Raw genomic sequence first — 25,196 nt, forward strand, 5'->3', positions numbered from 1 at the left:
CAGGCCCAACTCAAGTAGGGGTTAATGGCAGCTCTGTCCTCACCCATCAAATCCCCTAGCCGTCGGATTTTCATTTATTCTGAACGTTACATTGTATTGCTTAAAAATGCCGTTGTTTGGAAAATTGGATACCTTCGATGCAGGTCTGGCGGATTGGAATCAATATGTAGAACGCATGAGATACTTCTTCCAGACGAACGGAATATTGGGGGAAGATGCCAAAAAGTTCTCCTCCTGACCGCCTGTGGGACCCAGACATTTAGGATCATCAAAAGTTTGATGCACCTGGCTGCACCGGAGTTCAGGTATTTTATAAACTGGTAGCAATGGTTTCGGACCAGTACAACCTCAAGCCGTCTGTGATTATGCAACGGTATTGGTTTAACACAGTGGTGAGAGTCAGTTTCGGACTTTTTAAACTTGTCTGTGGAACTTGGCTGAACATTGCAAGTTCGGCCCATCTCTCTTGGAGATTTTGAGGGATCGGCTCGTGTGTGGTATCAATATTACGGCCACACAGAGGATGATGTTAGCGGAAACTATGTTGGACTTAAAGCGCAGTAAGAAGTCTTACAACACCAGGTTAAAGTCCAACAGGTTTGACCAGGACTTTAAGCTGGTGTTGTAAGACTTCTTACTGTGCTCACCCCAGTCCAACGCCGGCATCTCCACATCAGGACTTAAAGCGGGCCATTGAGCTTTCCCTCTCTCGCGAACAGGATGTATAGGAACTGCAAAGGTCTGTTGATTATCATATACATAGCTTGGGACACCCTCCCTTTCGGACTCCATATCAGTCACAGAACGGTGCGGCTCCGGACAGAATTCCTCTGATGGAGCAGCACACGAGGCAAGTTCATGGCAGAGTTTGGGGTTCAGACGCTACTGCAGCCCAGTGGGATACTTCACCCGAGGAGGACGGTGAGAGCCAGCTGCCGTGCTGCCATTGTGGTAGTATCTTTTGTGAAGATCAGGATTATCCAGTGCGCCGTCCGCGACAACTGGCGAGGTCGCACCCAGCCAGGGTCTTGCATGTGGACACCCCGGAAAACGACGACTGTTTGTTACAATTGAACAGTGTCTTGGTGCTGAGGGTCACGTCGATACAGATTACTTTGCAGGTTAACGGACAATCAGTGCGGATGGAGACGTACACTGGGGGTTGTAGCCACCGAAGTTGGCCATTCCCTCAATACAAAATGGAGGAACGCAAAGCTTGCAGGGTAAAATGGACAGAGTATGCAGCACAAGCAAGCTGCAACAAGCCACTGTGTATTCTGTCTGCTAAGACAGCAGACAGCACCGAAACAAACATTCCGCATACTAATGAGGCAATCTCCGGGCCAGTTAACATGGTAATGGAACGATCCCAGGGACAATGGACACAAATAGGGAAGTGATTGCAACATTGTATAGGATACCAGACACCCCGGCACCAGCGGGGTTCGAAGACAAAGCACCTGAAGGCCTGCCCAGTAGCCGAGGGACAGCCTCAGTATTGGGGGGATTCAAACAAATCGATTGGGAAGAGACCCAATCGATCCCCAGCAGATGGAGGGTCCACCCAAAAGTGCGCAAAGCCCTGGGACCTATAAAAGACAGGTCCCAAACTCAGCTCGTTCTTCTTGACCAGCCCTCCTCTCTTGACCAGCCCTCCCGACCAGCCTTTACCGAAGAAGACCTTGACCGAGAGAGAGGAGAGGTTCGGACAGCAGCCACCAGCAAGTAAGTGTCTCACAACGATCGCTACCAGAGATAGACACTCCTGACCCCTTTTAACCCGTACCAACCTGAAGTCTGCGGACCCAGTGCAGAGCAAGAGGCCTTGTCCCCTGATCCGGCAGTTCCTTTTAAGATAAGTATTGGTTTATCTAGTGGTAGGAATAGTTTAGTCATCTTAGCGTGTGCATGAGTAGATTATAATTGTATTATAATAAACTCATTTGTTTGAACTTACTAATTGGTGTATGGTTTTATTGCTTTGAACTTGACCTTGAAACTTGTGGCGGTATCTTAACGATACCTGGCGACTCCAGAGCTAAGTAACGAAACAGAGCCAAATCGAGTGTTAAGCACACCCACCCAGAACGAGCAACAGGGTGCCGTCTCCATTGTAGAGCTCCTTCAACGACTTTGTACGGGGATCCTGCCGCTAACTTGTAGGATACCAAAGCAAGGTTGGGCAACCGTGATGCCGGTGACGCAAGGACAGTTCTCCTTCCCTTGGTGGTAATACATGGCCCATGTTCCAACTTACTAGGAAGACACTGGTTGAGAATCCTTAGATTCAATTGGCAACCCATGTTTGAACCTGAGTCATAGTACTCTTGCTGGGCCAGGTGCAGAAACCCGGACAGCTGAGCCCTCAACCTGATGGGCGGCTCCTGCTTTGGCGTGAATGGTACTACCACAACTCTGAATCAATGAGTCAAATGGTCCATACTGCCTTGTAGTATTCTATGGTCAGTTTTATTACATGGGAAATTATTTTCTCAGCTGGTGAGCCAGCAGACAGCTAGCCTCGTCTCCATGTTCGTACATGGTCCCCTGTGCCAGGTGTAGTTGGTGCGCTGCTTTCCTCTTGGAGAGCAGATCAAAGTCCTTCTGTAGCTTTTTCCTCTCCGCCAGGAGATCTACAGTTGGGGCCTCAGAGTATCGCAGTCTACCTGCAGTATGGAGTTGATTAGCTGTTGCCCAGCAGCCCTCTCTTCCCTGTGTCTTTGTGCTTTGAAAACGATCATTTGTCCCCTGATCACAGCCTTCAGCGCCACCAAGAACGTGGAGGGACAGGCCTCCCCATTCTGGTTGTTAACACTATACTCCTCTATGCCAGTGATATTTTCTCACAAAAAGCCTTGCCGGCCAGGAGGTCCAACCTCCATTGGGGGGGGGGGGGGGGGGGGGGGTTGGGCACAGTCCCTCTCCAACCTCACATCGATATAATGTGGAGCATAGTCAGAGATTACGATCGCGGGGTATTCCGCCATTACCAGCCCTGGAAGCACCAATTTTTCCATTACAAAAATATCGATTCTTGAATAGACATTATATACTTGGGAGAAGTTATACACTTGGGAGAAGAAGGAGAACTCCTTCTCCCCTGGGGACCCGCCATGGGTCCACCGCCATCTGCTCTATAAATAGGCTGAGTTAATTTGCCACGTGGGGGTCTTACCCGTTTTGGGATGCGACCTGTCTGTCCGTGGGTCCTGTACACAGTTAAAGTTGCCCTCTGGTTAGTAGGTGCGTATCTATGTAATAATAATGTTATAGGCCAGGGTTTAGAGAATCCCAAAGTGTATCATGGAGTTCACCTGACCCATGATTTAAATAATCCTTAAATTTTCCTTTTAACATCCATAAGACAAAAGCTAAATTCTCTACTGAGAGCAGTTATCACTCTGAATTCACCAAATTATCTCGAGATAGTCTTTAGATGGCAGAAGAGATTGAAATTATACTTTCTTTGGCTGGCTTCAGCTCCAACGCTAAAACGAAACCAAAAAACACAGACACACCCAAGCTTTTCCTCAAAGTGAAACTAAAAGCCAGAGCTCAGCTCCACCCACACTCTGACATCACTGCAGCCACTTGAGCACACAACATTTTCTAAAGTGACATTCCCATGACAATAATAATAGTCTTTAGTGTCACAAGGAGGCTTACATTAAAACTGCCATGAAGTTACTGTGAAAAGTCCTTAATCGCCACATTCAGGTGACTGTTCGGGTACACTGAGGGAGAATTCAGAATTCCAAATTACCTAACAGCATGTCTTTCAGGACTTGTGGGAGGAAAGCGGAGCACCCGGAGGAAACCCACGCAGACACAGGGAGACTGTGCAGACTCCTCACAGACAGTGACCCAAGCCGGGAATCAAACCTGAGACCCTGGCGCTGTGAAGCAACAGTGCTACCCACTGTGCTACCATGTCACTGACGGGGATTTCCGCCATGGTCTTCTTTATAAACTCAGTGTCATTTTAGTTGTGTCATTTTAGTTGCGAGCGTACATATTAACGATGACGACCGGGCACCGCTAATCATGATGTACTGCCCCCCCCATGGTCCATGACTGTCTTTGGCACCGCGTACATCACCCTCTTATTTAGGAAAATGGCTAGATTGCTGACCACCCCCCCCCCCCCCAGAAGCCACCCTCCCCCTTGCTGGGGATGCGCTGTGGCCTCTTTCTTCCTCCTGAATCTCGGTGGTAGCCCCTCTTCCGGGAGTTGTAGCACTATCTCCTGTTGCCCATTCTCTGGGCTCTCTGTCCACCATTTCCCTGTCCACCACAAGGGCTGTCTCTCTGTCCACCACAAGGGCAGCACGGTAGCATAATGGTTAGCACAAATGCTTCACAGGTCCAGGGTCCCAGGTTCGATTCCTGGGTCACTGTCTGTGCAGAATCTGCACATTCTCCCCATGTGTGCGTGGGTTTCCTCCGGGTGCTCCAGTTTCCTCCAACAGTCCAAAGATGTGCAGGTTAGGTGGATTGGCCATGCTAAATTGTCCTTAGTATCCAAAATTGTCCTTAGTGTTGGGTGGGGTTACTGGGTTATGGGGACAGAGTGGAGATGTGGGCCTGGGTAGGGTGCTCTTTCCAAGAGCTGGTGCAGACTCGATGGGCCGAATGGCCTCCTTCTGTACTGTAAATTATATGATTCTATGATTTCCCCCACCTCACCCTGTGCTTAGCTGTACTCAGATCACCCTTCCCACTCTTGCTGCTCCCATCTCCAAAACGAAGCAGTGTCTCCCACATAAAGTAGCCCGTAGTGTCCTAATAAAAAAGTACGGTTGGGGGGGGTTGTTGGGTTACGGGTGGATACGTGGGTTTGAGTAGGGTGATCATGGCTCGGCACAACATTGAGGGCCGAAGGGCCTGTTCTGTGCTGTACTGTTCTATGTTCTATGTTCTATAAAGTGGTCACTGTAGCAATGGTCTAGTGTTTCCTGTACAGACTGTCAAAGGGAGAGAGCTTTCTTTTTGTCAAAACATTGCGTTATCAAAGTCTCATTCTGCGGGCTCTTCATCGCTGCCTCTGCTGTGGTTTCTCCAGGCGGTTCTCTGCGATGAATGTGTAAACGTCCGTGGGGACCGTGAAATGGTGTTCCCTGCCTTGATACATGACCCAGAGCTTGGCTGGGAACAACATTCCAAATCTTACGCCGTTTCTGTACAGCACGGCCTTCGCTTTGTTAAATTCAGCCCAGCGCTTGGCCAGGTCAGCTCAAATGTCCTGGTAGATCCGGATCTTGTGACCTACCCAGCTGCAATTTTTGGACTGCCTGATTCAACGTAGGATTCTCTTCCGGCCCTGGTACTGGTGCATTTTTACAATTATCGCCCTCGGCTGTTCCCCGGTTTTGGGCTTTGGTCAGAGCAACCGGTGCGCTATCGATTTCTGGTGGATTGGGGAAACTATCCCTTCCCTCCAGATTACCCAGCATTATGGCCATGTAGTCTGTGGCCTTCAATTCCCTCCAGTAGGCCCACGATTCGTAGGTTCTGCTGCTTCGACCAGTTCTCCTGATTCTTCACCTTTCCACTCAGGTTGCCTCGTGCCGCGTCCAGCCTTGCCACCTACTTTTCCTGGTCCACTGCGGCCCTTTCCGGATCTTTAACCGTTGCCTCCTGGGCCTCCAGTTGCCTTTTGGCTTTGTCCAGGACCATCTGCATGTTTGCCCGTGCTTTGGCCACCACACCCTTTACCGCAGCTTGCGCGTCTGATTGCGTCTCATCCCGGTGATCCCTCATATCTCTGGAGAGGAACGTCCTCCATCCATCCCATGGTGAGGGGGGGGGGGATGAGGATTCTCATGCGGCCGGTCGGTCGGTCCCCCTCACTCTGTCGAAGTCCAAGTTTCCCTGCCTCAAAGCCATCCCCTATTGACAAGCCCTCCGCATACACAGGATCTGCTCAAATGACGAAGAACGTTACAGACATCTACAGGCGCTGAAAGACGCCCTCATAAGAACGGCATATGGCACTCGACTCATAGACCGACAGTTCCAATGAGCCACAGCAAAAAACTGCACCGATCTCCTCATAAGACAAACACGGGACACAACTGATAGAGTACTCTTCATCGTCCAGTACTTTCCCGGAACGGAGAAACTCCAACATCTTCTTCGCATCCTTCAACATGTCATCGATTAAGATGAACACCATGCCAAGGCCATCCCCCACACTCTCACTACTTGCCTTCAAACAACTGCGCAACCTCATAGAAACCATTGTTTGCAGCAAACTACCCAGCCTTCAGGAGAACAGTGACTGCGACACCACACAACCCTGTCATGGCAACGTCTGCAAGTCGTGCCAGATTATCAACATGGATACCACCATTATACGTGAGAACACCACCCAGCAGGTACGCGGTACATACTCATGCGACAATAGATGAACGGACATCAGCGACAATCTCCAGGCAGGAATGTTCCCTTCCAGTCGGGGTACACTTCAGCAGTTAAGGGCATTCAGCCTCTGATCTCCGGGTAAGCGTTCTCCAAGGCGGCCTTCAAGATGCGCGACAAGCAGAATCGCCGAGCAGAAACTGATAGCCAAGTTCCGCACACATGAGTATGGCCTCAACCGGGACCTTTGATTCATGTCGCATTACATTCACCCCCCACCATCTGGCCTGGGGGGCTGGTTTAGCACAGTGGGATAAACAGCTGGCTTGTAATACAGAACAATGCCAGCAGCGCAGGATCAATTCCCGTACTGGCCTCCCCAAACTGGCGACTAGGGGCTTTTCACAGTAACTTCATTGAAGCCTATTTGTGACAATAAGCAATTATTATTATTAATTCCTACCAACTGTCCCTGCTTGAGACAATTCACACCTCTTTAACCTGTGATTATCTCTCTCTCCAGTTGCACTGTCTGGACCTGGAAAGATACAATTACCTGCAAAGACTCGCATTCAAATTATCATCTTGCATCATTGAATTTGTCTACATATGTGTTTGTGGAACCCACCTCTTCATTCACTTGAGGAAGGAGCTGTGCTTAGAAAGCTAGTGCTTCGAAACATATCTGTTGGACTTTAACCTTGTGTTGTAAGACTTCTGACTGTATTAGCATCCAGGCTTATATCTAGCACACATCATGATTACTGATATAGTATAATTTGGATAGTAACATGTTTATTTCACACTGCTTCAGAGAAGGTTTGGTTTTTACACAATTACACTTTGTTACAAATTATTCTGTCAACGCAGTTGATGCTTTCAAACCTTTGGATAAATGAGGTTCCGTGAAATACAGATGAAAATATTTTTGATTAAATATTTTATCCATTTAAATGGGCGGGTCAAGAGGTCACACGAGTTCGCGCATCTTGGGGAACTGAAGGCGGACGTGGTAATGTTGCAGGAGACAGACCTTTAAATAACCACATTAGATTGAGAAAGGCTGGGTCAGTCAGGTCTTTCACTCGGGACTGTATTCAAAGACTAGAGGGGTCGCGATCCTGATCAATAATCGGGTGGTGTTTGAAGCGTTTAGAATAGTTTTGGATGTGGGAGGTCGGTACATTATGGTCAGTGGGAAACTAGAGGGGGTGCAGGTGGTACTAGTAAATGTGTATGCGCAAAATTGGGATGATGTGGAGTTTATAAAGAGGATGCTGGGGAAGATGACCTGGACTCCTGGACTTGCACAGGTTGGTCATGTGAGGGGACTCCACACAGTTATTGACCCTGGCTTGGACTGGTCAAGCTGAAAAACGGGCAGGATGCCAGCAATGGCAAAGGAACTAAAAGGGTTCATGGAGCACGTGGGGGGGGACCCATAGAGATTTGGGCGGCCGAGGGTGACAGAGTTCTCTTTCTACTCACACGTGCATAAAGTGTACTCCCGGATTGATTTCTTCATTTTGAGCAGGGCCTTACTGGCAGGGGTGGTGGACACGGGGTACTCGGCGATCACAATCTCAGACCATGCTCTGCACTGGGTTGACCTGCAGGTTAATAAAGACAGTAACCAGCGCCCGCACTGGAGGTTAGATGCAGGACTTTTGGCTGACGAAGGGGTGTGCGAGCGGCTGAGGAAATGTATTCAGAACTACCTGCAGGTCAACGACACGTGGGAAATTTCAGCAGCGGTGGTCTGGGAAGCACTGAAGACGGTGGTTAGAGGGGAGCTGATCTCGATACGGGCCCACAGGGAGAAGGTATACAGGGCAGAGATGGACCGACTGGTTAAGGAGATACTACAGATCGACAAGAGGTATGCGGAGACCCCAGAGGCAGGGCTTTTAAGGGAACGGCGGAGGCTACAGGCGGCGTTCGGCTTGTTAACCACAGGGAGGGTGGTGGAGCAGCTGAGAAAAGAGAGGCGGGCAATCTAGGAGTATGGAGAGAAGGCCAGCAGAATGCTTGCATAGCAGCTTAGAAAGATGGAGGCGGCCAGGGAGATAGGGAAAGTAAATAACGGAGATGGGAACCTGGTTGGAGGTTCAGCAGGGATGAATAAGACGTTTAGGGATTTCTACAGTTGGCTGTATAGGTCGGAACCCCCCCACGGGGCCGGAGGGGATGAGACACTTCTTGGGGGGGGCTGAATTTCCCAAAGGTGGACAGGGAGCTGGTAGAAGGTCTGGGGGACCCAATCGGGTTGGAAGAGATAGTGGAGGGTCTGAATGCCATGCAGTCGGTTAAAGCCCCGGGGCCGGACGGGTACCCAGTGGAGTTTTATAAAATGTTCTCTTGGATATTGGGGCCCGAGTTGATGCAGGTGTTCAATGAGGCAAGAGAAAGAGGGGTGCTGCCCCCGACAATGTCACTGCCCACGATTTAGCTGAATCTGAAGCGGGACAAGAACCCAGAGCTGTGTGGGTCCTACAGGCCGATATCCCTGTTGAATGTGGACGCCAAACTGCTGGCCAAAATTTTGTCCTCCAGGATCGAGGATTGTGTTCCAGACGTTATTGGAGAGGACCAGACAGGGTTTGTTAAGGGCAGGCAGTTGGTGGCCAATGTAAGAAGGTTGTTAAATGTGATTATGATGCCCCTGGAAGGTAGGGAGGTGGAGGTAGTGATCGCAATGGATGCAGAAAGGCTTTTGATCGGGTAGAATGGGATTATCTGTGGGAGGTACAGGGACGGTTCGGACTTGGGCGGGGCTTTATTGACTGGGTCAGGTTGTTGTATCAGGCTCCTGTGGCAAGTGTACGGACGAATAGGACAACAATGGACTATTTTAGACTGCACTGGGGGACGAGACAGGGACACCCCCTCTCCCCACTGTTGTTCGCGCTAGCTAGAGAGCCGTTGGCAATTGCTCCGAGAGCCTCAAGGGGCTGGTCCGGGGGGTTGGGGAGCACAGAGTCTTACTCTATGCAGACGGCCTGCTTCTGTATGTATCGGACTCATTAGACGGGATGGAAGAAACCATGAGGATTCTAGGGGAATTTGGCCGGTTTTCGGGGTATCAGCTAAATATGGAGAAGAGTGTGATGTTTGCGATCCAGGCGAGGGTATAGGAGAGGTGATTGGGGGAGCTGCCATTTAGATTAGTAGGGGGAAGCTTTAGGAACCTAGGCATTAAAGAGGCGCGGGAATGGGACCGGCTGCACAAATTAAATCTGGCCCGGCCAGTAGATCAAATGTCGGACGATTTTCGGAGATGGGGCGCACTCCCGTTGCCATTAGTGCAGGAGGGTGCAGACGGTGAAGATGATGGTCCTCCCGAAATTCCAGTTCGTGTTTCAATGTCTCCCCATCTTTATTCCGGGGTGCTCTGTTAAAAGGGTCAACAAAGTGATCTCTGGCTTTGTTTGGGCGGGCAAGACCCCGCGGGTAAGGAAGGTAATGCACGAGCGGAGTCGGGGTGAGGGCGGGCTGGCGCTGCCAAATTTTAGTAACTATTACTGGGCGGCGAATATAGCCATGACCAGGAAGTGGGTGGTGGGGGAGGGGTCGGCATAGGAGCACATGGAGGGGGCTTCATGCAAGGGCACCAGTTTGGGGCGTTGGTAACTGCGCCTCTGCCGTTCCCGCCGACACGGTACTCCACCAGCCCCGTGGTGGTGGTGGCCCTGAGAGTCTGGGGGCAATGGAGGAGACATGTGGGAGCAGAGGGAGCATCAGTCTGGTCCGCAAAATGTAATAATCACCAGTTTGCCCCGGGAAGTAAGGATCGGGGGTTCCGGATATGGCGGAGAGCAAGGATTGGGAGATATGTTTATAGATGGGAGCTTTCAGAGTATGAGGGCGCTGGAGGAGAAGTTTGGTTTGGCGAGAAAAAACAAATTCAGCTATCTGCAGGTGCGGGACATCCTCAGTAAACAGGTGTCAACCTTTCTGCTCCTACCGCTAAGGGGGATTCAGGACAGGGTAGTTTCTAGAGGGTGGGTAGGAGAAGGGAGCATCTCGGACATTTACATGGCACTTATGGGGTCAGAGGAGACGCAGACCGAGGAGCTGAAGCGCAAGTGGGAGGAGAAGCTGGGAGGAGAGATAGGGGATGGTCTATGGGCGGACGCGTTGAATAGAGTCAACGCATCCGCAACATGTGCCAGGCTCAGCCTGATACAATTTAAGGTCGTTCACCGGGCTCACATGACAGTGGCCCAGATGAGCAGATTCTTTGGGGTGGAAGATAGGTGTGCAAAGTGTGCGGGAGGACCAGCGAACCATGTCCACATGTTCTGGGCATGTCCAAAGCTTAGGGCATTTTGGCAGGGGTTTGCAGATGTCACGTCCACGGTGTTAAAAACAAGGGTGGCGCTGAGTCCAGAGGTGGCGATTTTCAGGGTGTCGGAAGATCCGGGAATCCAGGAGGAGAAAGAGGCAGACGTTCTGGCCTTTGCTTCCCTGGCAGCCCGGAGACGGATACTATTAGTTTGGAGGGACTCAAAGCCCCCAAAGTCGGAGACCTGGCTATCGGATATGGCTAGCTTTATCTGTCTGGAGAAAATCAAGTTGGCCTTGAGAGGGTTACTGTTGGGGTTCGCCCGGAGGTGGCAACCGTTCGTTGACCTCTTCACTGAAAATTAATCGTCAGCAGAAGGTGGGGGGGGGATAATAAAGGTGGGACCTGTAAGGGAGGGAGACAGCTTTTGCTCTATGTTCATAGTTTCATGTACATTGTTTATTGTGTTGTTGTTATAATACCAAAAAATACCTCAATAAAATGTTTATTTTTTAAAAAATACTTTATCCACAAACCTCAACAGTTTTTTATTAGTGAAGACCAACTTGAGCTTGCTGTTGTCTTTGTTTCCTGTCAAAAATGTTTTGTCTGATTTTCCATCTTCCATTTTGAGCAAAGAATCTGGTTTACTGTTCTGGTAAGTAAAAGGAATGTAGGCATGAGCTTTTTACCTCTGAAGAAGTGTTGTTTAACCTGTTCTTAAACACAGTATCAGCTGTTTCAATTCTATTTATCATTCCTGTTACACTTGCATTATTACAAAAGAACTCACTGATTAAGGATATGTAAATAAACCTCATCCAATTTTTCCGCATCAACCTCGGCACACTGGTAGCAAGCACTCTTGCCTGAGTCTGAAGATGTGAATTCCATTTCCACTCCAAAGTTTGGTACATAATCTGGGCTAACATTTTTGTCCACTACTAGGAGAATGTTGCATTATCAGAGATGCTTCCTTACATATGGGACATTAAACCAAGGTCATGTCTGCAAGTTAATATGGTACTATTCAAAGAAAAGTAGAGGGGTTCACTCGGTGTTAGCGAGAAGTTATCCCTCAACCAATGGCATTAAAACATATTGGGGTGCATTCTCCGTTGCCCACTGCTGGTAGCAGGTTTTCCGATCCGGCGTAGTATGGAACGTCGGCCAGAAAACGGGATCGGTGCCAGGCGCTAATCCCATTCCGATGCTCTTGTCCCCCATCAGTGGCGGCAGCAAGCTACACAGCCCGCGCTTTGCACCTATTTGTATCCAATTAACATACTGGAACTCCAATTTTCCAGTCCCCATGCTGCTCTAGCCCACACAGCCAGGATTCACACAGGCGTGAATTGGTTCAAATATTTTTCAAGCGTGGCTCTGACGCTGTGGACCCTGCGTTGGGTCAAGGGGGTCAATGCATGACAGAGTAGCCCCCAAAGTCCATCGGAAGGCCCCTCTCCAATGCAAATCCGTTCCCCCGCTACTCCCCACCATCTCCCTCCAACAGAGACCCCATCAGTCACCCCTGCCTGAAAGCTGAAGAGCAGTCCAGGCTATGGAGTGAAATATCACTGCATTTTCACTTTTCCTTCCCCAACATCTGCTGCCTTAGACAAATGCTTTTAAAGCAACAGCTTCCTCCAAAGTCATTTCAAAGGGCTTCAAATCACGTGACAGTCTTTGAAATGCAGCTTGCCCATTCAATTTCCCACAGCAATACACAAAATTAACTAGTGATTGATAGTTTTATTACTCCGAGACAGCTGCTTGTTGATCTATCTTTCTCTTTATGCTTAAATGCATCTCCATAACCCTGCTTTATTACTAACTACAACGTCACCACCTTTGGTATGATTAACCACATCAAAAGCAGCTAAGTGCTATGAATTCCTCTTTTTCACAGCAGAAAATACGTAGCTGCTTTTAATGTGGTGAGGAACTGTCAATAATAGCAAATATATTAGAGGAGCCAATTTTATTTTCTTTGCATCCAAGGAATGTTTATTCTTAGGCCACCAATTATGAATTTAAGAGGTAGAGACTTCCAACTACCCCCATGCTCCATACCTAATCCTGAAAAAATTAGAATTTGAAGTGGGCATTAGACTTTGTGCCCAATTCCTTGCTGATTGGAGGATTGAAGTCAGGCAGGAAGCAAACTCAAAAAACAAAGATAGGTTCTCTTTTCTCCCTGAGGATTGTGGACAACTTTAGAAGCCCTCTGGCTGCTGTTCTTGGACAGCACTCAAAAGATCCCAGTGCCAATAACCAATCTCAAACTTGTAATATGAGCTGACTTTCGTAGGAACACTTTGCAGGACCAAATCAGACCACAGTCCATCTGGTAGTCACATGACATAATAATGGAATTGTTGACTATCACAGCAATAAATCTCTATTAATTAGTCTACAGCAGGTTAACCAGTTCTTTGACCTTCCTCCTTAACTTCCTGGTACAGAGGTCTGCCAGTGTGGTTGGCCTGTGCCAGGGATGGGGTTGGACAATTTAAGACCTAAAGACCTGACTCCAGAAAGGGTTTGGACTTATCCTTAAAATGCAGATATAAGTCTTACAATCGGGATTAAGTACAATTTAGCAACTAGTACACCATAGCAATCCCGATAACTGCTGTATGGTAGGTCCTTCAATACAAGCAGAATCTGGCTCGTGTGTATTAAACGATGAAACTTCAGTATAACAATCTCCGCCAAAGGAACATAGCCAGTCAGGTGTAACTGATTGGGAAACCGATCAAGATTTTTTTTTTAAAACAAGCATTTGTTAGCATTTACTTAGGTTTTAAAATCATTACACAACATACACAATTTGCATTAGCTTCTGGAACTAAAATTTTCATCAGGAATACTAATCTACAAACTCAGCAATGACCCGACCTTTCTGATTTCCCCATGTATGATATTCTAAAATGTAGATTTAGGTCAGTCCCTATATGTACTTTAATTGGTGTGGCAGGCCACCTTCCTGACCACTACAGCATGCGCTGAAGGTGTTCCCATAACAGTGTTCGGTTCAGAGTTTCAGGAATTGGTTGCAGTGACAAAAAGAAATAACAATAAATGCCCAAGTCAAGATGAAGTGTGATTTGGAGAGAACTTGGAATTGATGTTCCCATGCATCTGCTATGGAGGCCACTGGAGGGGTGCCAATCAAGCTGACAGCTTTGACCTGGATGTTGTTGGGAATCTTGAGTGCTGTTAGAATTGCACCATTTCATACAAGTAGAGAGTATTCCAGCACACTACTTCTGACCTAGGCTATGTAGATGGCGGAAAAGTTTTGGGGCATCATAAGGTTGACAGATTCCCCAGCCTATTCTAACCACCATGGTATTTTTGTGGCTGGTCTAGTCCAGGTGTAAGTCAATGGTGACCACCAGAATGTTGATGATGGAAAAGCCTGATCTCTTACCTCCATTTCTGATACATGAAGACCGAAGGTATTTATGGAATTGTATTTTTCCTCATTCTTTCACGGGATGTGTGTGTAGCTGACTAAGTCAGCATTTGTTATCCTTGCCTGGCTATGGCCTCTGCAGCCTCCCTCAGCCCTGACCCGGGGGGGGGGGGGGGGGGGGGGGGGGGGGGGGGGTGTCAAGGCACCCCCTGCTCCCCGTGACAACCTCGTCTCACAGTTGGATCAGGTTGCTTGGCTCTGGCTTTGCATGTCCAGCCTCCTCAGCCTTGGCCTGAGGGTCGAGTCGTATCATGCTCCCCTCAACAACCTCGCCTCACTGCTGACTCAGACTGTCTTGCCTGCCCAGCCTTCCTCAGCCCTAGCCTGGGTGTTGATGCACCGCGCTGCCCCCCTTGACGACAGGCACCTTGCCCCTCACCTCGCTCAACCTCACCTCACTTCTGGCTGCTTGGCTATGGCCTCACCTGCCCAGCCTTTCTCAATCATGGCCTTGGATGTCGAATCACCCTTGCTCCCCTCGCTGCTGGCTCAGTGCGATTGGTTATGGCTTCGCCTGCCCAGCCCGCCTCAGCCTTAGCCTGAGGGCCGAGTCGTCCTGCTGCTCCCCTCGACGACTGGCACCTTATCTCGCTTGACGACCTCGCCTCGCTGTTGGCTGCCTGGCTATGGCCTACTCTCCTCATCCCTGGGTCGAGATCGAGAAACCTACTGCTTTTTTCACAAAAACACAGGAGATCTTCACCTTGACTACTGCCTCTCTCCCTCCTAGTCACTTCAACAACCTCAGATCAATGATTTCCCACCCTAAAGGGACTCAATCAATGAGTCTGATGTCGCTCTTCATTGTCTGCTGATAGCTAAATGAGCCTCTGATTGGTGCCCAAGAACTCCCCACAGACACCTGCCAGCATGGGGCCTCCCACTGGTCAGGGCCCTGTGCCTGGGCACACTGTGTTTCATTGTACGCCTACCTCTGCAGAGACAAGGAGAAACTGCAATGTAGCTCCAAGTCAGGATGGTGAGTGGCTGGGAAGGGAACTTGCATCAAGGAAAGTGGAGAGTATTTCATCACACTCCTGGTTTGTGCAATCATCAGCGAATGTCTTCATTTTTGTCCTAATGAAGGGGAAGTATTTGATGAAACAGTTGAAGGTGGTTGGCCCATGGAACTCCTGTAGTAATGTCCTGGGACTGAGAACGTTGTTTGGCTTCCAACAACTACAACCATCTTCAGATGTGCTTGGCATCACTCCAACCAGGAAAGAATTTTCCCCTGATTCCTACTGACTTCAGTTTTGCTAAGGATTCATGATGCTACATTCAGTCAAATGCTACCTTGCTATGAAAGGCACCTTACTCAAGTTCAGCTCTTTTGTCCATGTTTGCATAAAGACTGTAATAAGGTCAGGGGCCAAGTGGCCCCGGTTGAATCCAAATTGACCGTCAGTGAGCAGAGTATTTCTGATTAAGCGCCACTTGATGGCACTGTCAATGACACCCTCCATCGTTGATTGTCACACATTGCATGCATAATATAGTTACATTTTCACAGGATCATCCTACCTTGTATTTCCACTTCACTTCAGCTTTGCTTTTGTTCTGCTCTTGTATTCCAAATTTTGCTACATCGTTTTGATTGGTTACACTTTCTCGGCCAGCCAGGCTTAACATATTCTTCGAAGCCTTTAAAAAATAACATTTTTACACAGCTTAAAATGCTGGAAAATATGAAGAAAGAACTGGAGTATTAATACAACAGGACAACATAATAAACAGCAACATTTTGCACATAATGGTGGTTCTGTACAAGTCCAAATGTCCAGTGGTGCCATGGCATTTGTCCATGTTTTTGTAAGAATTGCTCCATTAATTTTGGGACTGTTTCCAAAGTGACACCAATAAATATTTTAGTCAGACAATAAAAATAGCACTGGTTGAAAAGTGAATAAAATAATAGAAGTACAACCACTCACTTCACTATAGTGAGGACAATAGAATTGTTTTGAGAATAATGTTTTTTCTCGGTCTCCACAGTTGCTGGTTGCATGTTTTTGGCACAGTGGGCCAGTTTTTTTAAGTTCCATACGCACCATTCGTACAGACACTAGCAAAGCAGCTGATTGCTGAAGGTGCCCCATAACCCCTGCCTGTAAGTTAGATTATGGGGAAAATTCAACAAAGCAACATTTTGATGTCCCTCATACAAATAGTGCAAATGGGGACTGGAAATTTTTGTAAGGAAATAGAGGATACACATGAATATAGAAGAAAGAAAGATTTGCATTTATATGGTCCCTTTCACATCTACCAGAAGACCAAAAATGCTTCACAGCAATGAAGTACTTTTGAAATCACCGTTGTAACGTAGAGAACTCAGCAAACAATTTGCACAAAGCAAGTTCCGACAATCAGCAACTTTATAATGACCAGATATTCTGTTTTCTGATGCTAATTGGGAGAGGCGTAGTGGTAGCATCACAACCTCTGGGTCAGGAGCACTGGGTTCTAGTCCCACTTCATAACATACCAAACAGGTTGATTATCAACCTGTAAATCCTTCCAATATACTGGAGGGCAGCAGCAAGAACAGGAGGGTTTCCTGGTCAGCCATTCTGCAAAAGGCATCAGCAAACCAGTATTTGACAAGCATAATCACGGAATCACGGACCGGACCAAATCAATGGAAATCCATGGTCACCAAAGCCTCTGAGGCCATGGTACCTGAAAAAGGAGGAGGAGGATGTTGAGTGAGGGATAATATTTGCCAGGACATCAGACTTGACCCTCCTTTTCTTCGGCATGGGATCTCTTAAATCCACCTGAGGGGAGAGACAGGGCCTCGGTTTAACGTCTCATCCAAAAGACAGTGCAGGGTCTCTCTGTGACTTGTTTCTCAAAGGTGATCGGGCTGACCTCCACAAAAATGTATGCTCATAACAAAAGACATATATAATGTAACACCAAATGGTAACAATTAATTTATTACTTCCCCTGCTCAGTCTTAAAACATGATAAAATAATGCTGCAGTTACTCAATACCATAAAACATTGAAACTAAAGAGTATGCAATTTGTTTGCAGTTCCCCACTTCATGCTTGACTTGTCATTTCTAAATATACATCTTGAAATGATTATGATATGTTTACAGTTTAAAGTGGTGCATGTCTGCATATTTTTTTAAAGATCAAAAGGCAAACATTTCAACTCCATGGTGTGGCTGGAGGTCCAGCACCATTCTGCTGTACCAAACCAGTAGCTTCTGCCACGACGTGTGCGCAAACCCTCTAATGAGGGGCGGCCGCACCAACATCCCCAGCATATGTCAGAAGTATGTGAAGGAGTGCTATCCTGACCCCTGAAAAAGTTAGCATGCAGGTACAGCAAATGATGAGAAAGTCAAATGGAATGTTGTCATTTATTGCAAGACTGGAATGTAAAAGTAGGACGATTTCCTGCAGTTGGTGAAACCGCTTCTGGAGTACTGGAGTCTCCTTCTTTAAGGATACAAATGGATTAGAGGCAATTCAGAGAAAGTTAACTCGACTGATGTCTAGAATGGGGGGGGGGGGGGGGGGGGGGGGGGGAGAAAGAGATCATCTTAGAAGGAAAGGTTGACTATCAATCAGCATTTAGAAGAATGAGACGTCATCTTATTGAAACATACAAGATCTTGAGGGAACTCAACAAGGGGAATGCTGAAAGGATATTTTCCCTTATGGGATTTATCTGAACTAGGGGATAATTTAAAAACCAGGGATCTCCCCAATAAGACAGAGATGAGGAGCAGAGAGTCATGAATCCCTGGAACTCTCTTCTCAAGAGAGCGGTGGAGGGAGAATCATTGATTATTTTTAAGGCAGAGTTAGCAGTAACAAAGGAGTCTAAGGGTGGCGGGAGGCGGGTGTGGAGTTGACACCACAGTCAGATCAGTGATCTAATTGAATGACGACGTATACTCAAGGGGCTGAATAGCCTACTCCTGCTCCTAATAAATATGTTTGTACATTACACAGCCCAAGCAGCTCATGTATCTCCAGGATATCCTACTTGAGCCACGTAGATTCAGGCAACAAATCAGAATGCCACTTTTCTCAAACAACAATCATTAAACTGCAAGATGGACCTTGCCCCAACAGTCCTCAAAAGGGCCAGGCACTGAAATTTCAAGTATGGTAACTTCTGCTAATGTAGTATCTGAATGGACCCAGGGATAATTTTGGATGTGTTATGGTGGGTTCCTTGATTTGCCAGTCAGTGCAGTGTAACTGGATGGTGGAAGAGTAGGTGACCTGTCTACATAAAGGGAGCAGCAGGTATAAGGGCAGCAATATCAAAGCCGCTGGGTATGCAGAACGACAACGCAATGGAGCAAAGGCTGCAGAGAGGGCAAGCTTTGCATGGCACCTTTAGTCAACTAGGAGCTGGTTTCTTTCATGATCCTCAACAGTGACAGGGAGCTGTTGGTTGGGCCAGCCAAAGCAGAGCCAGCATCTCAGTGCTTTCCTGTATGCTGCCCCATTTAGGTACTCACCTGAGACCTCTGTGGCAGAATTCGTCTGCGCCCTCACCCTCCAGTGAGCTAGCAAATGAACCATGCCTTACATCTGGCCTGGCTGAAGCCCACTTTTGCCCAGTGACTCACCATGTGCTGATCCCAACTCTACACTAGCCTCCTTGGTACGATGTATTGCCCATATCTGAGCTGCTGACTGTGGGTATCAAATCAAGTGATGGGGCTTCTTCATTACTGCTGTGCTGTTCTCTTCCTCTTCTTCCTTCGGCTGCTGTGGATGAACAGGCAACAGTTCTTTGATGTCTGAAAATAGGAAATCAGAAGGGGAAGGTTGGTGTGAGGAAAGGGGGATGGGGTAGGAAGCAAGAGTTTCATGGTAACACCATCAGCAGCTTGCTCATCTTAGCTGTCCTAATGTATGCTGGGAGTTGAGAAGGGGCATAAGGCAGGAAGATACCATCATCCTCAGTGTTCCCACCAACACCTTCTTTGTGTGCCACATTATCATGCAGGAGAAAGGGTAGAATGTCAATGACTGCGTAACATTGTGTTTGGTGATAAGCATGTCATTGCTAAATAGCTGGAGATTAGACGGACACAGTGCGAGGCAAGCAGCAGTAGTAGATGTGTGAAGGTGAGGTGAGGTATCTGGTGGTTAGGCGTATCCGGAATTCCAGGAAGTGCTGCTGATGATGGGGGTTAGTGCATTGAGCAGTGTGAGGTTTGTGATGTGATGGATGAGAGGAGATGTCATGTGAAGATGCATTCACTGACCTTGACCAACCATGAGGGGTCATCAGATTGTTTTTGGTACTGCTGTCAGGTCCTCAGGGTCAGATGCCAACAATTTACCTCCTTGGTCCCCGTTCCCAATTCCTTCCATCGCTACACCTTCCGACCTCCACTACTAATGCTTCCAGCAATCACCTTGGAAACCTCTCTCTCCATGGCATTCCATTTTCCATCTTTTGAATTGCAGCAATATTATTCACTGCAGTTTCTCTTTAAGAGAGACGGACTACCTATGCTGACTGCAGAGGATGCTACAATCTTTGAAAGGAGGTGAGAGTATCAAGTTTGCACGCTGCCCATCTCCAACAGAACTGGAATGGGCAGATTGTGAATCACGACCCTGGGATCAAAAAACAGGACATATAGAAGCTTTAGCCCACAAAGTCTATTGGTTGGACTATTTTGAGATGTCTTTGTTTATTGTCTTCATCAGAATGTTAGGTCCTGACTGCCTAAGCTTCCTCCAATTTGGAACCTAAGAGATCCTGAACTACACTCAGCTTTAAATTTGTTTATAACTCTTGTATTTACTATTTCATAATGGGTTCCAATGTTGAAAAGAAGGTGAAAAGAACTATTTTCACTTCTTGGCTTAATTTACAATAAAATGGAAGTATCACTCTGGCTACAAGGGTTCTACTTGAAATATGTTGGGACAATTTCAGCACAGATCTTCAACAATAAATATAGCAAGCCATCGTTAATTTGGTCACAAGGTATAATCACACTTCAAGGCTGAATGGATGGCTGTTGTGGAAAATAGAAAATTTCCCAACATTGTAATTGTGATCACTTTTCTGAGATGGGGGAAGAGAGATACAAAACTTTTGAGGGAGCTGTATTCTGCATTTGAACCGACACTATCCCAGACCTGGATGTGTGATGCTCAAAGCAGCTGCTGGAAATGGGAAATCAAAACAATCCCGGCAAATGTACGACCTCTCGCTGAGAATACTGCAACAATTGCAAATTGGAGTTATGGTTCTGGTAAACAGATGCAACAATGACATGGGGAGGGAAAGGGAGTGATGCAGGGAGAGGAACAAAACACCATGGCAAAGGAAGGCATGTGTGTGTAGAAAAAAGAAAATAGATTGCAATGATGGATAGATACTGACTAGACAAAGGAGAGACAAGTGGATAACAATAGAGAAAATCAAATACATGGCAGAATTCTCCCAAAACGTGACTAAGTGTTGTTTCAGGCAGAAACATCGGTGCGAATTGTGATCTTCCCACATTTAGTCATTTTTTGGAACCGGGGTGATTTGCATAAAAAATGTGATGTGTGGTACCCGAAGATGTCACAAAGCCCAGATCCTCAGAGATCGGGGTGCCTCAATCTCAGAACAACTCTCCAGCTCCCACCCCTTCTTGCCGACAAAGACCCCCACATCCCATTGTTGCCATCAAAGACTGCTTCCCTCTTTCCCCCCCTCTCCCCCCCCCCCCCCCCCCCCCCCCCATTGAGCAAACCCAGACTGCGGGGTCACCAATAGCCCCCCTCAGGCCCCGACCCCTGGCAGTGCCAACTTGGCACTGCACCCAGACATCCTCTGCCAGTCACTGACTGTCCAGCCACGGCACTGGGCAGCATGGTAGCACAGTGATTAGCACAGTTGCTTCACAGCTCCAGGTCCCAGGTTCCAATTCCCGGCTTGGGTCAAGGACTGTGCGGACGGTCTGCGCATTCTCCCCGTGCCTGCGTGGGTTTCCTCCAGGTTCTCCGGTTTCCTCCCACAGTCCAAAGATGTGCAGGTTAGGTGGATTAGCCATGATAATTTGTTCTTAGTGTCCAAAAAAGGTTAGGTTGGGTTACTGGGATAGGGTAGCGATGTGGGTTTAAGTAGGATGCTCTTTCCAAGAGCCGGTGCAGACTTGATGGGCCAAAATGGCCTTCTTTCTGCACTGTAAATTCTATGATTCTATGTCCTTGACCACCATGTCCAAGACCTCCTCTTCCCCCCCCCCCCCCCCCCCCCTCACCGCCCCAAAATCCATACACACACACACACACACACGCGCGCACACATCATCATGTCTATCCAGAGAATGTAACAGTGGCTGCGAGAGTGTCCACATTGAGGAACGCTTGAACTTTAATGTCTGAGTGGTGCCAGCTGCTTCTACGGTGGAAAAGTAGCTCCAGTGCAGGCATGCTGTTCAGGCATCAGTGGTTGAAAAAGATCCAGTCTAAAAATATTGCTGTCAAACAGAGCACCTGCTCCTTCTAGGAAGTACTTCAGAGTTATGGACAGTGAAATGTTATACAGTCAAAGCTAATCCCTCCTATGAGATAGCCTTCAGCTATCAAATCAATAGGCTCAAAAAGGCAATGTAAGCAACCAAGTACAAAGGGACAGAAGAAGACATACTGCAACATTGAACCACAGAACCTATTGAAACTTCAAGGGGAATGAAATGGTATATAAACAACCAAGTACAAAGGGAACCAAGTACAACGGCTAAATGAAGGTACACTACAACTTCGAAACCGCAGAGCCTATTGAAATCGCAGAGCCTTTTGAAACTTCCAAGGGGAGTGAAATGCTTCTACAAGAAACAAGCTTTAGAATAGCTCGGAGCTGCGAGAGGATTTTAGGACAGAGAAGGTGCAGCTTTGCTTTGCCCTGTTATGGGTTGTTAGACATGAAAGAAAACAGGCTTCAAGGCATCACAGACTGAAACCAACCCCCATAAGGGGGAGACCCCGGACCACCACCTCTAGACCAGCCCGAGCGCCCCTCCCAACCTCCATCTACCTTGAAGGACAACCCCCCCCACACACACATCATCGGCACAACAGCTACAGTGTCCTTGTGCTCCCTGGAGGTAAGTGAAGAGGGGTACTCAGCTCTTCACACCCCCTTGGAGTCCATGGGGCCTGGTCCCCACTTTTAAGGACCAGTAGTAATTCGTGCTGGGTGACTTCGTGTTGGGGGAGCCAGAGAAAACTGAGGAACCACTGCCTTCGACTTTAATCTCACTAATAAGTGAATGCAAATTAGCTGTTATCAATTTCTCGCCCTTTCTGGGCGAGATTCCTGATCACACCAGGTGGAGTGGGCCAGGAGAATCAAAAATAGTTTCGCGCCCAACACAAATCCTATTTGAAATGAAATGAAATGAAATGAAATGAAATGAAAATCGCTTATTGTCATGAGTAGGCTTCAAATGAAGTTACTGTGAAAAGCCCCTAGTCGCCACATTCCGGCGCCTGTTCGGGGAGGCTGTTACGGGAATTGAACCGTGCTGCTGGCCTGCTTTCAAAGCCAGTGATTTAGCCCTGTGCTAAACAGCCTCTTTGGAGCACTCCTGCAATTCTCCCGGCATAGCAGGATTTGCGACGGGCACAATGCAGCCACAGAATCGCTCCCTCAAAATCTATGCGCAGCATTTCATATGGAGAGGAAGAATGCCAGCATTAACTGAGTAATGGGGAAGGCACAGGTAGCAGAGTAAGATCCAATTTCTCTCCGCAAACTGGAGCAGGAATTTTTGGATGACAGAATTTGTCATTCCACAACCCAAAGTGTCAGTGGTGAATGCATCCCCACCGATGCCTTCTGTCCCACAGCCATTTGACAACCTGAGGAATATTAATTAGCTGAAGCAGAACTTGCGTCCCCTCACATGAGAGGACGTCCCACCTCAAAGAGCTGCTGCCGTTGCATTGGTCAGTAACTCTATAGCATCAGCAGTGCTAATGGAAGTGACAGCCAGGGCTGGGACTGCAAGCTGCAACACCAGGCAAAGTACCGGTCCCCCGGCATCAGTTAGGTCCAGGGTCTCGCAATAATGACAGGAGTGGAAAGGGGGTTTGAGTTGCGACACCAATGCCAGGCTTGGAAGGAGCACCCGGAGCAAAGTGCCCTATTTGGAAAGGGGATCCCAATGATGTGGCTGGCTCCGCCACCTACCTTTCCCAACCGAGGCCTAAGCAGGGTGATTTGCTGGGTTTTCCACCCCCTCTCCATCCCTAAATTCCTTCCACCAGCTGCAAAATTGTGACCAGGTTGGTAACAACCCTTAAGTGGCCAATAATTGGTAAAATCTGTAAAATTCAGCCTCTACAAAACTATAATGCCTCGTGATCAAAATGGATGAAAAAAGCTTCAACCATCTTCATGGCCAACTGCTAATTTACTGGGTGTCATGATAAAAGAGCGTAAAAGGTTGAGTACTGCTAGACAACTGAAATATAAACAGAAAGTGCTGGAAATAAAAAGCAGGTCAGGCAGCATATGTGGAAAACGAGACAATCTCTCCGCACATGTTGTCTGATCTGCTGACTATTACCAACATTATTTGTTAATAATACAGAACATCTGCTTAACTTTAAGCTCTGTTGCACAATTGAAAGATATATCTATATATATATATATTTCTATCATTACATATGCTATGGGAATTTGCATTATCTCTATACAAAGCATTATCACATTGAGTGATAGAAAGATGGATTACCTAGTAAAAAAAAACTTACCTTTGCCCCTTTCTTTGGCACTTCAGTTTTAATCAAAGCCTCCTTCGTATGTGCCTCAAGAATGTCAAGGTTTGGAACTAATGGTGTGCTTTCTTTTTCTTTCTTGCCTTTTTTCTTTCCTGCTTCTTTGGCCCGTGAAACTTTCTTTTTTTCTGACTTTTCAATAGATGCTGTTCCTGTGTCTGCTGGAACTTTGGCAGGTACGGTAGGGCTTTTGGCTGTACTAGTATCACTCACCTCGCTTTCATTTGTTTTAAGTGCATTCTGTGACGAGATAAAGGTTGGAAAACATAACACATTCAGTAATTCACGGAATTTACTTTGGACATCCAAAGTGATAAGCAATTACTTTGCTCAAAAACCTATCCAAATGTGTTATTACTGAAAATCTGACAGCGAACAAAGGTGCAATATACAAATTCCAATCACAAATAAGCTGTCTCCTTAAAATGTAATGGTTTTCACATGTAATGTTCAGTTATGCTTTTCTAATTTCATTTTAATATTCTAGCAAATATAACAAATAAAAAACAAAATGGGAAAATTTGCTTTCATGTAAAGCTTAATCTGAGGACAGGAACTTCAAATACTTTCAATTAAAAATAGTTATTAGTGCTAACTGCTAAATTCATTTCTGTAGCATCTATTGAATTTTCTCAAATTACTCATACCTTAATCAAATTGTTTATGTATCATAAATACATACAACCAGAGAGAGAGAGTTTCACATAAAGCTGCAGTACCTTATAGAAAGCATCAGTGTTTTCACATTATTTGTTGGAATGGCATTTATCTTAATACCATGCAAAAATATAGAGTCTGAAAATACAGCAACATTACAGAACACACTAAGAATATTTACTGAGACTCCACCTACTTTTCATTTGCCAATGAAATATCTCATCCCTGTACAGTGTCATGTATGGGTCTAGCAGTGCAAGGACGTCTAGATGTTCCAGTGATGCTGCAGAAAACATCCTCAGGAACTGATGAGTCTGAATCTTCCAGATAATAATGTATAAAAAGAATGACATCACTGATGATCTACAATGAGGGATGCTTAATCAAATTTTCTTTTTCTCCTATTTTTTTAAAAATATGCACATTTTTTTAACAATTTTGTGCCAGTTACAAACTTCACCTGGCAAAAATTAAACTGTTTACATTTAAAATATTAGACGTTCCTATGAAATACTGCAGCTTTAAACCCTATAAAGTTATTTTATGGGCATAACTGAAAATTTGTTTGACTTTGCTGGTTACAAAAAAACATGATTGCATGAAATGCCATTCATTTTCATTAAAAGATTTTCCAACA

The 25,196-nt window shown here is 46.8% G+C and overlaps 1 protein-coding gene across 1 annotated transcript in view; it reads right to left on the minus strand.

Annotated features, from left to right (window-relative positions):
- Positions 1-25,196, minus strand: part of phf2 (PHD finger protein 2) — a 190,581-nt gene that overhangs the window by 44,072 nt on the left and 121,313 nt on the right. Inside the window, exons 12-14 of the mRNA XM_038812750.1 lie at positions 23,879-24,142; positions 15,651-15,770; positions 11,182-11,300 (exon numbers count right to left, since the gene is read on the minus strand). Of these exons, the coding sequence (XP_038668678.1) occupies positions 11,182-11,300; positions 15,651-15,770; positions 23,879-24,142 (503 nt within the window). The remainder of the gene's footprint in view (positions 1-11,181; positions 11,301-15,650; positions 15,771-23,878; positions 24,143-25,196) is intronic.

Source organism: Scyliorhinus canicula, chromosome 11, assembly GCF_902713615.1.
Source record: "Scyliorhinus canicula chromosome 11, sScyCan1.1, whole genome shotgun sequence".
Taxonomy (NCBI): domain Eukaryota; kingdom Metazoa; phylum Chordata; class Chondrichthyes; order Carcharhiniformes; family Scyliorhinidae; genus Scyliorhinus; species Scyliorhinus canicula.